Raw genomic sequence first — 17045 nt, forward strand, 5'->3', positions numbered from 1 at the left:
CCAGAGAAAACAGATTGGGGGAGAATAAAATCAATCTGTCTACCCTTTTGGAGGATAGGAAGAGAAGCCCATGCATAAAGGTTAGGAGCCAACAATCTGAAGACCAGCCCTTAGGTACTTAGGTAAAGCCAGTAACTGTGTCATCTGTTGTCACGCAATGACAAAATGCAAGTTACGGTATGTGTTGGAATGTGGTAGCCCCTGAAGGATTCTGTTTTTATGCCACAAGCTCCTTCTCAGTGATGTGTGCGTTAGCAGCCCTGTGGACACTGGCTTGAATACAGTTGCACAACACCCACAGGAGCTGTCACAGCCAAGTTCATTTACCTCCCTGGGCCCTCTGTTGTAGATAGGCTTGCTATGTGACAACAGGAATAGCTAATACCATGTCTTGATCGTTTTAGGAAGAAGGAGCGGTCACTTTCCCTGAAATGAGGCTTTATTGACAAGTAATGCATCTTGGGGGGAAAGTTCAGATGACCAGATAATTCCGAATCAAAAAATCTCTTGCTTGTAATTAGGATCTAATGAGTTGTACTTTACATTTTGCATGGCTTTCTTTGTCTTGCTGTGGTTGTCTAATTTGCTAAGCCACCTTAGCCTGTGTCATTTCCAAACACTCTCAGGTGCTGTCATTTTCTTTTTCTTTTTTCTTTTTTTTCCGGAGCTGGGGACCGAACGCAGGGCCTTGCGCTTGCTAGGCAAGCTCTCTACCACTGAGCTAAATCCCCAACCCTGTCGTTTTCTTAATTTACAGTTTTCTTCGGTTTTTTTTTTTTTTTTTTTTTTTTTTTTTTTTTTTTAGTTTAGTGATGAAGAAACAAAGGCAGAGAGATGTCAAAGCATGAAGCCCCGTGGAGCCTCACTCAGGGTCTGATGAGAGGCTGTGCCCTCAGATGCCCATTGCTCGTGTCACGGTCACTGTGGAGGCTTCTCAAAGTTCCCTGGTGATGACTCCAGACCAGCTTCTAGACTCGATTCTAATGAAAGGACTGGTTTACATGTGAAAAGCTAGCACTAGTACCAAGTGGAGACTTCTTATTTCTTCCTTAGCCATTGAATTTAGTATTGCTTCCTTTATCTTCCCTAATTATCCCTTTGGAAAGACAGTGCTGAGACAAGGTACTCAGAGGGAAAAGACCAAGAGAAAGAAGAGAGAAGTCTAGATGGTATCTCAGGATAGTCTGTGAAGACTAAGAGAATTCAGCCATAGGCACGTGAGAATACAGATGCGCTCCCCCTATTGTGTGGGTAGAACTGGCGATGAGAAACAAGTTCCAGTGACATTGTAATTAAATGGAAATTACTTATCTATATTCACGAATCACAAATGATGACACGAAAAGTCACTTCCACTTGGCCGGTTTCCTCCCCTTCGCCGCCAAGTGCAGCGAGAATCTCAGACTCCGAGGATGCTGAATGCTGGGAGTCCTGGGGTCATGTGGGGCTGGGGATGTTAACAAGAACAGTGGGCAGTGCTCTGGGAGGTAAATGCAGGGGTTATTCAAAAGCATGCTAATGAACCTGGGATTGTTTTACGTTAAATCAGAATGTCCTCCTAGTAAACTATGCAAGGCTTCACTGCTTCTCATAAATCTACAGATATTTTTAATAATGGAGTCTGGCAATAAATGGACTGGAAACCAGATCCCTGATTCAAACCCAAAAGCCATGGGGAAGGCAGCTTTCTAAAGCATGACCCTGACATGCTTCCCCAAGGAAAGAGTGACTTCACATCCGAGCCCCCTCCCCCTCCCCTCCCCACAGCTCTTCCTCTGCCTGAGAGAATGCAGACCAGGAGGTTAGCTCTCCTGCAGACAGCTGGGAGAGTTCATTTTCCATTTTGCAAACTAATTCTGTTCTTGTCAGTTGCAATGTTCTGCCAAGTGGTGGACGGGAGTTTCTAAATCAAAATCCACTAGCCTTAAACCACAACCAGCCTGAGTCAAACTTCAGAAATGATTCCCAAACCAGAGCGTATGGTAATAATACTACAGCTATTTGTAAAATACTGCCAGGTTTGTCACATCCAGAAAATTCATAGCACATTTTTTGGCACATAATCTATTCTAAGTAATAGTGATAAAGACGTATATATAAAAATGCATGGTTTTAGTGAGTTCTATTTATTGCACTGATGCAAAGCAGTAAGTTAGCTAACGCCCATCGTCAATCTACACGGCTCAGGTACACATCGGAGCCCTGGAGATCTGCTTCTTCATGTCCTGTTCCTCTCATACCCAAGACCTGCAGAAAATTGTATCAAGAAATGAGGCAAACCTGTTGTCTGCAGTGTGTGTGTGTGTGTGTGTGTGTGTGTGTGTGTGTGTGTGTGTGTGACAGAGAGAGAGAGAGAGAGAGAGAGAGAGAGAGGAGAGAGGGAGAGAGGGAGAGGGAATCTGTGGGAGTCTGTGTGTGGGAGTGTGGTGTGGGAGTGTGTGTGGTGTCTGAATGTGTGAGGTGTGAATGTGTGCTGTGTGACTATGTGTGTGACTCTGTCTGTGTGCATGAGTATATGATATATGAATATGTGAGTGTGTGGGAGTGAGTGTGTGCTATATGACTGTGTGTAAGTATGTGAATGTGGTATGTGTGTATGTATGTGGGGTGTGTGTGTGTGTGTGTGTGTGTGTGGTGTGTGTGTTGCCTCCTGTAGCTGAGAAACCTTATTTCATTGAGGAAATTGCTAAGATTTATGAAGCCCAGGTTATCTCTGACAACCTGTAAGAATCTGGTGCCTTTCACTGCCTCCATGTGAACTGATACGATAGTCCCAGCGTGGCTCAAACCTTCACTGAAATTTAAGGCTGGAAGCCTGAATCTCCAGCATCAGAAAAAGAGTCACTAGGAGATGAGAGCCAGAGTCAGGCTGGGGAATGAGAAAGCAGTGCCTTGTACAATGGCGGGAAGCAAACCCTCTCCTCAGGCACCTGCCTTGGGGAGCCTGGTGAAGGGAGCTGCTGGTGGCCCAGGGCAAGGGCTGGATCCGTCTAGAGTCAGATGATGGTAGCATCTATTGAACCATTGAACCGCTTTGGTCTTTCTCTCTTACACTTAAGCTACTAAGCACCGCCCACGCCAACGAGATCCCCACTGTCTGCAAAGCCCAGTTTCCATTTCATGCAGGGTCAGCCAGGCCTTCTGACACTATTCAGTGTGCCCTGTGACCCTGGAGCCCTGGCCCTACAAGGTGAATATCCCATGCCATAGATGAACGGATGCCCAGTCTCCATTTAACGGGGTTTCTAAGATGCCCCGAAGGAGCATTGCCCTGATATGCCTGCCACCCCTCCAAATCCTCCTCAGGCTTGATTTAGGCCTGCCCAAGTGTCCTCTGGTTTCTTCTGCCCCTAAGTGAATGGTTACCTCACTGCTATGTGACTTTCATTATGGAAAGGGCAACCAATTGAATATTTGCACTAAATTAACTTGGGGCCTAAAGGACCCCACGAGAATGATTGTCCTCTACTGATATAGTGTGGTTTGGTAGAAAGAACAGTCTAGACATAGTTCAGTTTTGCCTGAACCTTGAGCAAATGATGTGGGCACTCTGAGCCTCAGCGTGTCCATCTTCAGATGGGACTGATAAGGCCTATAGTGGGCACCAGTCTGAGCATAGAGGGAATCAAGTCTGCATTGTTAGCATAGAGCCACCGATAATTAACCCTTCCGTCCCTGTCCTCAACCAACCTTCCCCTCCATCTCAACCTTGTGCATTCTGCCCTTGTCTCAGCTCACCTGACAGAAGAACACTGTCCTTATTTGGAAGTCCCTCTTTGATTCCTCCTTCCTGCTGTCTGCCACCTCCCCTTTCTCCTCTAGCGTGTACTAAGACGACAACTAAGACTGCAAGTTTCTTTGACCTCAATTTGCTTCCTCAACCTATTTCATAGTGGAAAAGGTCATCATTAAATGCTTTGCCTGAGGTGGCCTGGAACTGTAGCAGGACATGGGTAGCATACGTCTACACTATTACAATGAAATGTAGCAGTACCTCACAATGCATTGTGTATGAGAGCAGCCCCTTTAATTCAAAAAGAAGCCCCCCTGAGGCCAGATGATGCTTATTATTGGTAAGACTTTCCACTGCATTCAGAGGCCTGGGAGATGTGTAATAATTTCTCAAAAATCCTAACAGATTCCAAGATGGTCCGCTGCCTTAAATTTCAGCGCCATTTTTATAATACTACTTTGGAAGTGGCATTTATCTACACCACTGAATCTGTTTAAATTAAACTTTGTTTAAGAATCCTGGCCATGTATTTGTTATCATCATCCAACCACATCATAGAGTCAAATCTAGATAGTGAGCTACAAGATGTCTGAGTAGGAGGCAACTCAACGCTCATATGTCTACACTACATCAGTCTAAGACTACAACCCATGCATCACGCATGATGTCTGGGGGGCTAGAGATTAGGCTCAGTGGTTCAGAGTACTTTCTCCTCTTGCAGAGGACCTGGGTTCAATTCCCATCATCCATGTGGCCCCTGACAACCATCTGTAACTCTAGTTCCAGGGAACTCTGATGCCCTCTTCTGGCCTTCACAGACTCTGCACACATGTGATACACATACACACACAAACATACACATACACAGACAAAACACACACACACACACACACACACACACACACACACACAAAGTAAACCCTTAACGAAGGAGAAGCACAGCTTTTTTATTTTGAAACTATGCTTTTACTTATTTTGAACAATGTTCTCCTGTTTTCCCTTTTGTTATCCTTCTGAACAAATTCTTATCTAGAGATAACCCGAGTGACTCATTGCTTGGCAGGCAATGGCTTACCACTTGGACACACTGTGCACCAAAACATCAGCACCTCTCCTCCCTGTCAACCTTGTTACTGTCTTAAAGGCCAGGTCAAATCCGTTCCCCATGAGCAATTTTCTAAGCCTGTTCACAGTGGGACAATATGTTCTCATTCCTTTCAACCACATTGGGATTTTCCATCGAGCCTTGGAGTCAGTTGCCTTGTGACCACACCTCCTTATCTTGTTGGCTTGCTTCATATTTGGTCACAGCATGTATTTTTCTCTTCCCTTAGCACGCAGGCTTCAAACAGGCAGAGGTCATCCCTTTCTCCCACTGCTTGGCATCCCCAACATAGCTCTCAGCAGAGTAGGTATTTCACCCATCCCTCTTTCTGTCACTTCCCCAAGAATTCTTCCATTTCAGCATTTATTTCTGGCTTGTTCCATAAAATGGGATCACCCTTCCCTCTGTACTGTTGGAAACTCTTCCTCCAGATTTGGTTCCAACTAAAAACCAACATATTAGTTAATTCCTTCTTCCAGCCATTAATGTTCATTGTTATATGAATGCTTACTGTGCATAGGACAAAGAACCCAGTGCTTGCATTTATGGTTGCAGAAAACTTGGGGAAGGTGGTACAACACAGTCATAATGAGTGGGAGGATACACAGACAGTAGATAGGCCATGATAGGTCTAATATGGTAGACTAATAATGTAGCTCGATGCCAGAAAATGCGACTATGATAAAAGATGAAAGGTAAAAGACACTGGAGACCTAACAAAAAGTGATTAGAATGGGTTACACTTAAACGGGAAAATGTCTTAGAAGAGGTCATTTAGACTTAGGTCTTCAAGGAAAGGAAGGACCAGAATCTCAAGAACTGGACCCACACATGCATATTTCTACTTCCTAACATTTCCTACACTAACCAGTAAGACCCTGGTCCTATCTAGACTTGTAATGAATGTCCACTGGATAAATGAATGGTCGATGTCAAAAGGAGAAGCGGAGCCCGTGTGGAGAGAAAGCATGCGTGTTGTGCTTGGGGAACAGCAGGTTTCTTTTTCTGAACAGAGACAAGAAGTGATGTGTAAAGTGAAGGAGGGGGAAGAAAAAAATCAGGGGAAGAAGACAGACGTCTCTCCCAGGTTTGGGTTCTACCGGATAACGAGACACACCCTGTTGTCCACCCATTCATCTATTGATACCGTAACTATTTATTTAACCTGTGGCCTGTGCCCAGGCACGAGGCTAAGACCTGAGGATCCAACGTGGAGTAAAGCACAACCTCTGCTTTCAAGGATCTTGCAGACTTTCGTTGGCCGTGAACGAGGAAGTGGCGAGGCACACTCACATCCCTGGTAGTCCAGAGGATTGCTTTGTTCTGCAGAGAGCAGAAGTTTTAGCTAAAAAGAGCTTTGACATGGAGTGTGTCGTAATGGCAGATGATTTGAAGGCAGTGAAGAGGATTTAAAACTTAGACTTTTTGCCCAGAAGACTGCCTGGGATTTTAGAACGGCCAATTAAGCATCTATAGAAAAAAAAAAGTTTATTTATGGCCATGCATGAGTCCCGGTCTGCTGGTCTCCTCAGCTTTGGATCTAAATCATGGGCTAGCAGTGAGGGGAAGACACGCTGAGTGTGTGTGTGGGGGGGGGGTGGCCATATCACCTTTTCCTTGAACATATGTCCAGGGAGCCAAGATTGAAAATAGATTTTATTAGAAACCAAAGTCAGAAGATTTTGGGTTGAGAGACAAACCTCCAAGGGTCTGATGGTACAGGGCCAGCAATTAAAATGCAGACAGAAAAGGAAGATAGGAAGGGGATGAGGGCCTTTAATGACAGCTTCATGGGGAAAATCTTGGTTGATTGGTCTCCGACCTCTTCCAATTCTAAGATCCTGACCTGATTCAGAGATTTCTGACCTCACTTCCGAGTATCTAACTTTCCCCTTTTTTTCTTTGTTTCTCACTCTTTTTATCCTCCAGGATGATGGCCTCCCAGAAAATGAACATCAGCTGTCAGTAGCTGGCAAGATCAAGAAGCATTTCAACACGGGCCCCAAGCCGAGCAGCACGGCAGCTGGAGTTTCTGTAATAGCAGTAAGCATCTGAAATATCCACCTCGAACTTTTAAAAGCAGCCTCCCAAGAGACAGGCGTTCCCTGGAGATTCCTTCTGGAGGCAGCGTAGTGGGTCATTTCTTTAGACAGCAGTGGGAGAGAGAGAGTGTGTGCAGATTGTTTCCCTGGGTGCCTCATTATCCATCACCTCCAGGCTATCTGGCAGCATACATTAACTTCATGATTTATTCTTTTAAGAAAAAGAAGGGGAAAAAAAACCTCTCTCCCCAAACTGGACTCTATGGCAGTGTAACTTGTTGACACTCAGGTAAAGCATCCAGTGTCCTTTTGCTAGAACCTGGAAGGAAAGGGAAGCTGAGAGGGAGGTGACACAGCAGAGAGAGTCTGGAGCAATGTAGTCATCCATGTACACCAAATCCAGATGAAAGTCAAACCAGAGCAGAAAGCAAACACTGATTTTCAGAGAGAGAGCAAATTGCAGGAATGCCCAGTGAAGTCACATGATTTTGCTCCTTAGAAATTTGTTAAGTTGACAACTTTTGTAATTACCATTTTATTTGATGAGGATGCCCTGGCTTTATTTTCCCCTGTTCTACACACGCAGACATACACTAGGTGTAACTTGATAGCTTCTCTAACAGAGAAATACTTAAACCTCAAACTTCCTGGTGTCAAATTCTAGAGTGCACATAGACCAACGTCTCAAGTAACTTGAGTTTTTAACAATTTCCTCTTTGGCCAGAGTATGTATGCTTTAGCAACACACTCAGTGTGAGACCCACTCGGGCTGTTTCCCTTTTCTCAACAAAGACCTTGAGACAGGACGACTGAGGATCATAGGAGAGTATTCGCGCTGCGCTGCGGACAGCCCTGCTGCTCAGCTCATGCGCAGTGCGCAGTGCGCAGTGCGCAGTGGTCAATCTTTGTATGGGTGTTTCGGGGCTCTGCTTTTCTTCCTGGTTTTTATCTTGCTAGAGTGCCAAAGCTAAGACTCATGTAAGGGGCCACTTTGACAGTTAGGAGGCAGGTCTCCATCAGTAACTGTCTGATAGAGACCTCCTCATTTTGCAAGAGGCTCTTGCCGTTCGAATCTCACAGTCCCCCCGGGACCGTTTTTCAGTACATTGTGGGTGATGACAAGTGAGTAGACTGACGGTTATCCATAGAATGTAAACTCTTTGGGATGTTCCTCAGCTTCACGTTGTTCTTTTTGCCTCTCTTTATCTCTTTCCAAAACTCAGTGGAGGAAAAAAAATATCAACTGTCCTCCATATTTTCCAGAATGTCCACATTCTTTGTCATCAGCTAACGTCCGGCAGGAATGTTTGCAAGCCTCTGTCTCTTGGGGAAACAGACCTAACCAAAGTTCTATTTTCATAGATTTGGCTCCACTGGGCCACCATTTTGGAATGGGTGGGCAATACCATTGTCCACAAAAAGGAATGTTTCCCTGCTCCCTCTTGGAGCTCATGGCTGTTATAGAGAGTGTCTTTCCCACCTGGGCCATTTTTTTCCCCATAATTTCATTTTAATTGGTGTTTGGTTAAATTAGCCTTAGGTGTTGAGTAATGGTTTGTTTAAAGTGTTCTGGGAGTCCTGTAATGACTGTGGACAGAAACTTCTTTATGATTTTCCAGTTAGCAAATGATACATCTTTGAGGGCAAATCTTATTTTAATTAGACACTGATAAATTCTGAAACCAAGTATTTGTGGATTTATTATAAACATCATCAAATGGCCACTGATATCTTTTCTAAGTATCAGGACTATACCATTTTGAATGTAAGTTTTCCTTTGTTTTTGTTTGTTATGCTGCTAGTCCTGTACACTATGCTGACCTAGAATTCACTATGCGGCCCCCACTGGCTTCGTTCAAACTTGAAGCCACCTTCCTGTCTCAGTCTCTTGAGTGTGGGCCACTGTGCCCAGCATGAATGCTATTTTGAGTACAGAGGTCTCAGTTTATCACTGACTTGTTCTCCATGGTCATCAAACCACAGTGATTTACAGCCCACTCCCCAACACCCACACCCGTAACTCTGAATTACACATGAGTTGGGTGAGTCTTTACAGTGCTTTAGGCTTTACACAGCCCTTTGGCATAGTCTTTATGCTAGCCTCTGTCATTCAAATCTCAAGTATGAAAACTTGAGTGTCAAAAGAAAGGGACCACATGTGTGTGCCTTTTCCAGGATGCTTTTCCCACGCCAGCATCTCTGCTTTCTCCGAGGATTCCGGGAAGCTTCAGGGCATGGGGCGGAGCAGGGAATTAGAAGCTGGTCGTACGGACTGCCTTGCTTTTAGCTTTCAGAGTAACACAGGCAAATTCCACAAGCTTGTTTCTGATCCCAAGTACAAAGACTAAGCATTAGCAGCATTTTCATCACAAGAAAAAAACCCTAGCATTAAATACTGTTCCATTCCAAACTCTAGAGTATGGCTACAAAGCAGTGATCTTGTGAGGCAACACTTTAGGGGAAGGTGAAATAAACACCTATTATGACTGGTATAGTCTATAAAGGGCACTTGACAATTTAATAATTCTGGTTTTATTCCCCCATGATAAGAATGTCTTCAACACATATAACATGTTGATTATTTATTTTGATAAAGTAAAAAAATAAGTTTCCTTCAAGCAGATCCCCCCCCCTGAGCAAATATATGTTCCTGGGTGGCTGTGAAATTGTCTTTAAATTGTCTTTATCTATAGTCTTTTTCTTTTTAATTATGTGCACTCCTGGAATTTTTAAAAATTAGATTGAAGTATCAGTTCTTAGTTTTTTTTCCTTTTCTTTTTCTGGAAACAAATAGTCATGCCATTGATCTCTGCATGGGATTTGTCTTTCTATAGTCAGAAATCTACCTGGCACAGAGCAACACTGGTTATAAAGGAGTTTATGGCATGCTCTCTTTCTTGAGAGACAGAACAACAAAGGGGCAATATGGGCTCAGCCAGTCCCCTCTGTTCACAGGTGCCATTTCTGAAACACACGAGAACGCATGATCTGAAACACAATGCTCTTGTTCAGGTTGCCCCCTTTTCTGCCCTCTTTCTCAAAGGATGACTTCACACGAAGGCTCCACGAGAGTCCTGAGTTGGCTGGGAGAATAATTATCAACTGGGGCTCTTGGGAGTCATGGGGCCATTCTGAATGAAGGCAGGACGATGGAGCATTGTTGGTCAGGCAGTGTGGTCAGGGGAGCATCCAAGGCTGTCCAGGAAACTGAGATATTCTGCCTCTGATAAGGATTCCATTGTCCTGCCGGCTTTCATAGCAGTTGGGCAACGAGAGAGAGAGAGAGAGAGAGAGAGAGAGAGAGAGAGAGAGAGAGGAGATCAGAACGGAGAAAAGGAAACAAAAGGTTATTAAAATGCAGTTTATAGACATGAAGAGGAATTAGAGATGACATTTTAACGGTGGACTCTCTGAGAGCTGAGAGGGGGAGGGAGGCATGATTAGATTTGCACAGCTTGATGAAAAACCCACGACTGAGATGCCACTTCCAATTTTTCCCCCATTTAATGCTGTTTATTGTTTTAGTTGATAATTTTCCTAATGCTTTAACATTGTCCTTTTGTATTTTGCTCATGCAAATGGAGCATTTCAGTCTAATTGAACAAATCCATACTAATCAGCTAATAATTGTGGTACTGGAAAGCTTTGCTTCAATAGCCCCCCACGCCCTGCTCTATGGCAGTCCACCTCTAGATGGCACTAGAGAACTAGTAACCTGGCAGCCTCTTTGTGGCCAAACAACCACCTTCCAGAGAGCAAGCATGCTCCGATTTTCTTTTTCTTGCTAAAAAGGAAAGAAAAGAAATAATACATTTTTGAAGATTAAAGCCTCATGTTGCTTTCTCCGAACACTAGTATAGCCTAGTTTCCAATCAGAGCACCAAATCTCAGAGTGGTTTCTCGTTTAAATGCCTAGTGCCCCGGCATGCTTTTGAAATGCCTTTTGTGCATTAGAAGTAGAATCTGTCAGGAGTGTCAAATCCTTGAGACACTTGAAAGAACTCCAGAATCTCTCTTCCAAAGCAAGGTGCATCCTGGGTGGGCAGAGGGCTCAGGCCAGCAGTGGGACATGAGGATTGAGGCTTTTATTCTCAGGTAGCCAAAAGCTAACATCTTATTCCAGAATGGACAGTAGTGGGAACTTACCACATGTTGTATTTGCTGTGTCTTTTGTTAGTGCTAAGCACTTAACTGTACATACAAGCTTTTAACGTATACAGAAAGCTTTCTTCTTCCCATTTAATTTTATTTTCCCAAATAAACTATACTATCTCATCTCTTTAGTTCAGGAATATGAATATATATATATATATATGAATATAAATGAATATATGTATATTCTCTTAAATCTAAATGCTTATGATTTTGCCCCTTTCAAACCTCATTCCTTTCCGCTTTTATTTCATAATTATAAAGCCTAGTTTAAGCCTACTGGATATTATTGGGGAGGGTGTCCCACCTGTGTATTCATGGTGACTCACAGTGGCTTCAGTTTAACTACATTTACTACTGTAAACAGAAGAAGGGGTGTTTATATATCTCTTGACACTGAGGGCATGGTTAAAAGCATATTCAAAAAGCTGTTTGACAGACAAATCTACCCTAACAAATTGGCATCCAGGATACTCGTAAGGGATTTGTGTTTCTTTATTTTTTTATTTTATTTTCAATGTGCAGATTGTGTTATTAGCTAGCTGCTCTGCAGACAAGGCCTCACCGCCATGTGTACGTACGTAGTTAATGAAGAGCTGGGACTGGAGTCTTAATTCTTGAGCACAATGTTGATCCACTGAGTTGCCCCATTTCTCTCTGCTCAGCTGGACCACGGGTTTACCATCAAGAGATCAGGGTCTTTGGACTACTACCAACAACCAGGAATGTATTGGATAAGGTATGAGATGGTGCAGCGCAACAGTCAGTGTTTCCATGGCAACGTGCTGGCAGTCTCCATCTACCAGTTCCTTCAGTGGATAAACATGTTTTTGATTTGTTACCCAGTCCATATGCTGCTTTATCGGTTTCATTTTAATCTTGATTGAGATGCCACACCCCCCTCATTCCTTTTTTTCACCCATTCTTCACACTGACATTTGCCAGCTTTCTTTCCATCGCACATGCTCAGTACCGACTCCCCCTTCCGGTTAAAAGGACAGTATATTCCGGGCTGCCGCCAAAGCCTTTGCCTGTTGTGGTTGCTGCTCGCAGCGATGATGTTTCCAGTGCTCTTCTGCCCGGTAATAAACGGAACTACAGCGGCACTTTAGTGTGTCTGCTATAGAAGTATATACTGTCATTTTAAAGTCACCCAGCCCAGTCTTAACCTTCTCGGATGATGAGACAATGCATTTACACCTTAGCAGTAGAGATGCCTCCCAGGACAGCGGGCTACAGAATGCATTGTGTGTGTTGGCAAGCTTGTGTTTCCAAGTTCTCCGCCTTTCCGTTTTGTTTTCGCTTTACCGTTTCCTTCCCTCCCCCACCCCCACCCCCGGCTCCCTCTATGTACTAGCTCCTGCATGAGTTTACTTTCTGAATTTCGTAATTGTCAGATTCTTTAGTTGGCTTATCTGCTTGAGCAAGGGGGCCTATGGGAAGTGTGACTTGTTTAACCAGCTTATGAATTCTGTCCCCCTCGTTTCCGATTCCAGTCAATGGCGCTGGCATCTGCTGCCAGGGGCATTGTGTGCGTATCTCTCTAGAGTTACCCACAAGCAAGATGGCTTGCGATGGTTTGAGAAATGAACTCTGAGAAGTTCTAGGGAACTTCTCTTCACCTAAATGTCTCCAAAATGATCTCCAGGTAAAAGCTCCTTGAAGTAGCACTCGCCAAGAAAAGCCCCCCAGCTTTGGCATTCGTGTTCAAATCATAGTGTCTGCCTAACACCGTCTCATGGATCAGACCGCCAAGTTTTACCAAAAAAGACCATATGTTCATGACTGTATAGATACATATATATTTATATATAATACATATACATCTCCCCTTTGATCATTGCTCTTAATTACTTTTTATAATTAGAGTCTCAAAAGAAAGGGCCGAGAAAATCAGGGACACCCAGACAAATAATCAAAACGTAGTAAGGTCATGATCATTTCTAAGTCGGCTTGTAATAGGAAAACACCTAAGCTCAGTAAGAGGATTTCCCAGAAAAGGTTCTTTGTGCCTTCAGGGTTGGTCCAAGGGAGAGGATCTCCCATCTAGTGTTTCATTTACCTAAGCAAATTAGCTCTCGGGGAGGGGGAGTTAATTATGATTTGCCTGCACACAGACCCCGCTTTTGACTTTCCAACACTGAAGCAAATGCAGGAGAGTACACACTCCACAAATGCTAATGTCCCCAGCAGATTCACATGCTGAGCACAGTCCTGAGACAGCATTCCCAGCACCCTTCCAGGCCCTTCCCAGAGCATGGCTTTGTCCCAGGGGTAGGAGCTAAGCAGAAGTCTACCTGTGGTAATTAGTCTTGCTCCCTTTCATACTTTATGCAAATTGAGCCCTAGCATGATGCAGCCTTTCTTATCCTATGTGTCCTGTCCTGGGGCAGATCAGCCAGACATCTGCATGTAGAATTGATAGATGGTGAAAAACAGGCCTCAAGTGTGTCTAATTACATCTGTACTTATTTGTGTGTGTGTGTGTGTGTGTGTGTTTTAAAGCACCAGTAAATTTATCTAATTTCAGAAAAAGGAACATTCTGAGGAATTACGAAACTCGTAGAATTAAGGGTAGAAGCAAAGTGTCAAGTAAACACAATAATTAATACACGTGACCCAGTATTAAAAAGACTAACTACAAGCCTAGTGACAGTTCCCATCAGCAAACAAAACGACATATCCCCGAGTAACGGGCAGGAGCAGATGGGAGATAATCTCTTTCTTCTTCCACACATAAACTGCCCTGCTTTCCAGCTGGGGGCAGTAACAACAATGTTTATAGTTACTGCCGCAGTAAACAGTGTACACAGTATGTAAAGCTAAACTGGAGACATGACACTAAAATCTCATTGCCGTCTCTGCTTAATTAGGAAGTTTTATAAGGCCATTTAGCCCCAGAATGAACACGCTCTCCTTGCTGATCACAAATGCTGCCCTTTTATCTCCATGGAAGTGGGAGCATTCATCTACCCACAGCGGCAGGCCCGCTCTTCAATATAAACAGTCATTGCCAGCAAAGGACCCCAATCCCAGTCCTGTGTCTGTAAGCGCCAGTGGCTGCTCACACTGTTCCGGGGAGGGGGGCGAGCACTTGCAGAGCCCCACTTGCACTTACAAAGTAGCTCACACGAGGGTGTCCGCTGCTAAAACTGGCTCCTTGCGGGTGCCCCAAATCAGTGAGAAACCTCTTAATTGACATTTTAGGGATCATGGAGACATGATGGGGGTCCATTTTCCTCTTTCTCTCGTTGATGCCCCTGACTCTTTCTCAGGAGCTCTGCCTTTCTACCTACAGCCAGGGCTGCATTTTCTGGCTGGTCCAATTATCCTGGAGGCCTTGCCACCCAAAGCCCAGGCTCTCAAGCTCACGGGGCTATTCCACACCTCCTGAGGCCTGAAACACTGCTTCTCCCTGCTGCAAGTCCCAAGAAAGCATTCACATCTGCTCTAGACCTCCCTCCCCGCTGCCATAGTGGGCTTAGTTGCATCATTTCTACCTCTCTCGAGGGCAGATGTCCCCATGGCCGGTATCGTGGTTGAGAACACGCAGAAGAGACTTCTGCACCCGAAGTATATGCAGACAGCCAGGACCGTGGCCAAAATGAAGGAACTTGGTTAAAGAAAAACAACAAAACAAACAGACCAACCAACCAAAACAGGATACCAGCTTTGTGAAAATGCTGAATAGGATGAAGTGAGGAGAAAATAGGACAAAGCCATGGGTGGGTTCCCGGGCATGACATGACTAAAATGTGCATATTGGTTTCAGCCCCCTCCTCCTGAAACAGTGAGTAATGAGGCAGAGCCCCAGCAGCCAGGCACTGGCTTCAGGAGGCTATTAAATGCCGTCATGCTTGGCTGTTAAAAGGAACGGGGTCTATTAAATGTATCTTGCTGGGTGCAGGTTTGAAAACGGTGTCCCTATTGATGCCAGATAGCATTCTCAATATACTGTGAGCACAGCAGACCTCTGCCCAAGGAGGCCTGCTTGGTGGCCAGTTGCCTTGGCCTTGTGCTGAGTGAGTGAGCATGCCGGAGGCAAGCAGATGCCCCTGGGATGGCATGAGATTGACCATTCCTTCTAGCTCCCACCCCAACCCCAGGCTTCTTCTGTAACAGAAGGGGGAGTTGAAAGCATCCAGCAAGTTGTAGACAAATTTAAAAAACAATGGAACTTTGGTGACAGTGAAGCTTCCAAAGAACTGTGCATTGGACCCAGCAGCTGTTTCTTAATAACCCGGATGGTGGCCCAGCCTAGGTTCAGAAACTCTAGAGCACTTGATAGCTATTGCTGTGGCAAGAGCAGGAGTAGCTGGGTGTGAGAGTATATGCCTTTGACCCCAGCACTTGTAGGGGCCAGCCTGGTCTATGTAGCAAAATCCAGACCAGCCAGAACTATATAGTAAACCTTGCCTCAAGAAAAAAAAATCAAGTTAAAAAATAAATAAATGCAGGACTAGAAAGCCACCTGGGCCATGCTCACCAAGCCACGCAGATGGCTGTTTAGTTTTGATTTTGTTTCATTTTGGTTTGTTTTCAGAAGCCTCTTTTGAGGGGATTTCAACAACATATATGTCTTTCGGTAACTTCATTTTGTATCTAGAAATGAGAGAAAACCACAGAGCCTAAGTCCTCTCCCCAGTGGGTCTGAATTAAAGAAAGAGTCTCTTCCTTTCCCTGGGGTCCCGGACAATTCAATATCTACTAAGCACTCTTTGGTATCTGTTCTTACTTCCCCGTCCCTCTTTTGAACTTAGTAAAACCGAGTCTCAGTGAAGTTTAAAATGCTGCAGGATTTGCAGGCTGCAACCAATGAGTAGAGCCTAACCTTCTTCCTGTTTAACTTTCCTTTTTAAAGTTTTATTAGAGTCCAGCTACATCCACTCATTGACACGTTGTCTGTGGCTGCTTTCGTGTCCTACTGTGGCAGATTTGAAAAGCTGCATCAGAGAGCAATGGCCTGAAACCCAAGCTTGCCTATTTGGCCTGTTGCAAAGTCTCCTGATCCCTGTGTTTAAGGGCGAAGGCTAGTTCTAGATTCAGAGTACCTTTTATTAGAAATGCAAATTTCGTGAGAATAAGGATGGGATTTATTTAAAATGGTATCTTTGCCAAATTAAAATAATGAATAGTTGAACTCGAAAGAAGCAATTTTGAGGTTGAATGTGTTTTTGAAGAGGAAGAGTTGGGGTAGCCAGGCAACATCTAAGATATTCTAGGGGGTTTTCATTTTTAACAACCCAGAAGTAGGCAAGCCTTTTAGCTCGGCTAAAATTGTACTTGCAATAAAGCCACCTAGCCCCTGACACACCTGTAAGATTTAGTTTGTGTTTTTATATGTTTATGGATTTGCTTAGAATAAACTTTGCCTGTGCTGATTGATTAGCTCACGAGTACGCTGAGGAACAACGGCAGGGCAGGGCAGCTTCTCTTTCATGAGGAAACCAGGGGCTGCAAAGCAGAAGAAGAAGGCAAATCCAGCCCTCTGGAAGCCAGAGGCCAACACCCTGCAAGGCCACCTCTGTAACTTTTGATGGAGGCTAGGATGGCGGCAGAATCTTGTGTTTGATAGCTGGCAGAGAAGCACACAGTCAGCCATCACACAGGAAAACAGGCAGTAATGTCTCAGAGAGTCACCTTGAGGAAGTCACATGGAAGGCCGACAGGATCTATCCTGTGCAAGCCTCTTTTTTGCCATTTCAATGGTGACTTTTACTCTAGCGAAAATCTACGCTGGGACAAGCACAAGGCCCCCAAAGGATACAACAGCCAAACAAAATAGAACCGCACTAACCATGACAATAAACACAATGAAATGAGGAGGGATACCCGGATCGATTTGTTAGTTTAATTTTAATGGCAAGCAAATTATAACTTAGTCCCTACAGAGTGAGGGTTAGCAAGGAGCGGGTTCCTGAGATTAATGCCCCAGCCTCCTAGGTAGCATGAATAATGGATGGACTAAAAGGCAAAACGCACAATAATGTTCTTTTATTAATGAAATGAAGAC

The 17045-nt window shown here is 44.3% G+C and overlaps 1 protein-coding gene across 14 annotated transcripts in view; it reads left to right on the forward strand.

Moving 5' to 3' along the window:
* Positions 1-17045, forward strand: part of Dclk1 (doublecortin-like kinase 1) — a 289435-nt gene that overhangs the window by 260586 nt on the left and 11804 nt on the right. For 8 of the 14 annotated variants that reach the window (XM_087635501.1, XM_087635513.1, XM_087635517.1 and 5 more), the window contains 1 exon segment: positions 6768-6881. In XM_087635501.1, the coding sequence (XP_087491627.1) occupies positions 6768-6881 (114 nt within the window). 14 annotated transcript variants of the gene reach the window in all.

Source organism: Rattus norvegicus, chromosome 2 (assembly GCF_021556685.1).
Source record: "Rattus norvegicus strain SHRSP/BbbUtx chromosome 2, alternate assembly SHRSP_T2T, whole genome shotgun sequence".
Classification (NCBI taxonomy): domain Eukaryota; kingdom Metazoa; phylum Chordata; class Mammalia; order Rodentia; family Muridae; genus Rattus; species Rattus norvegicus.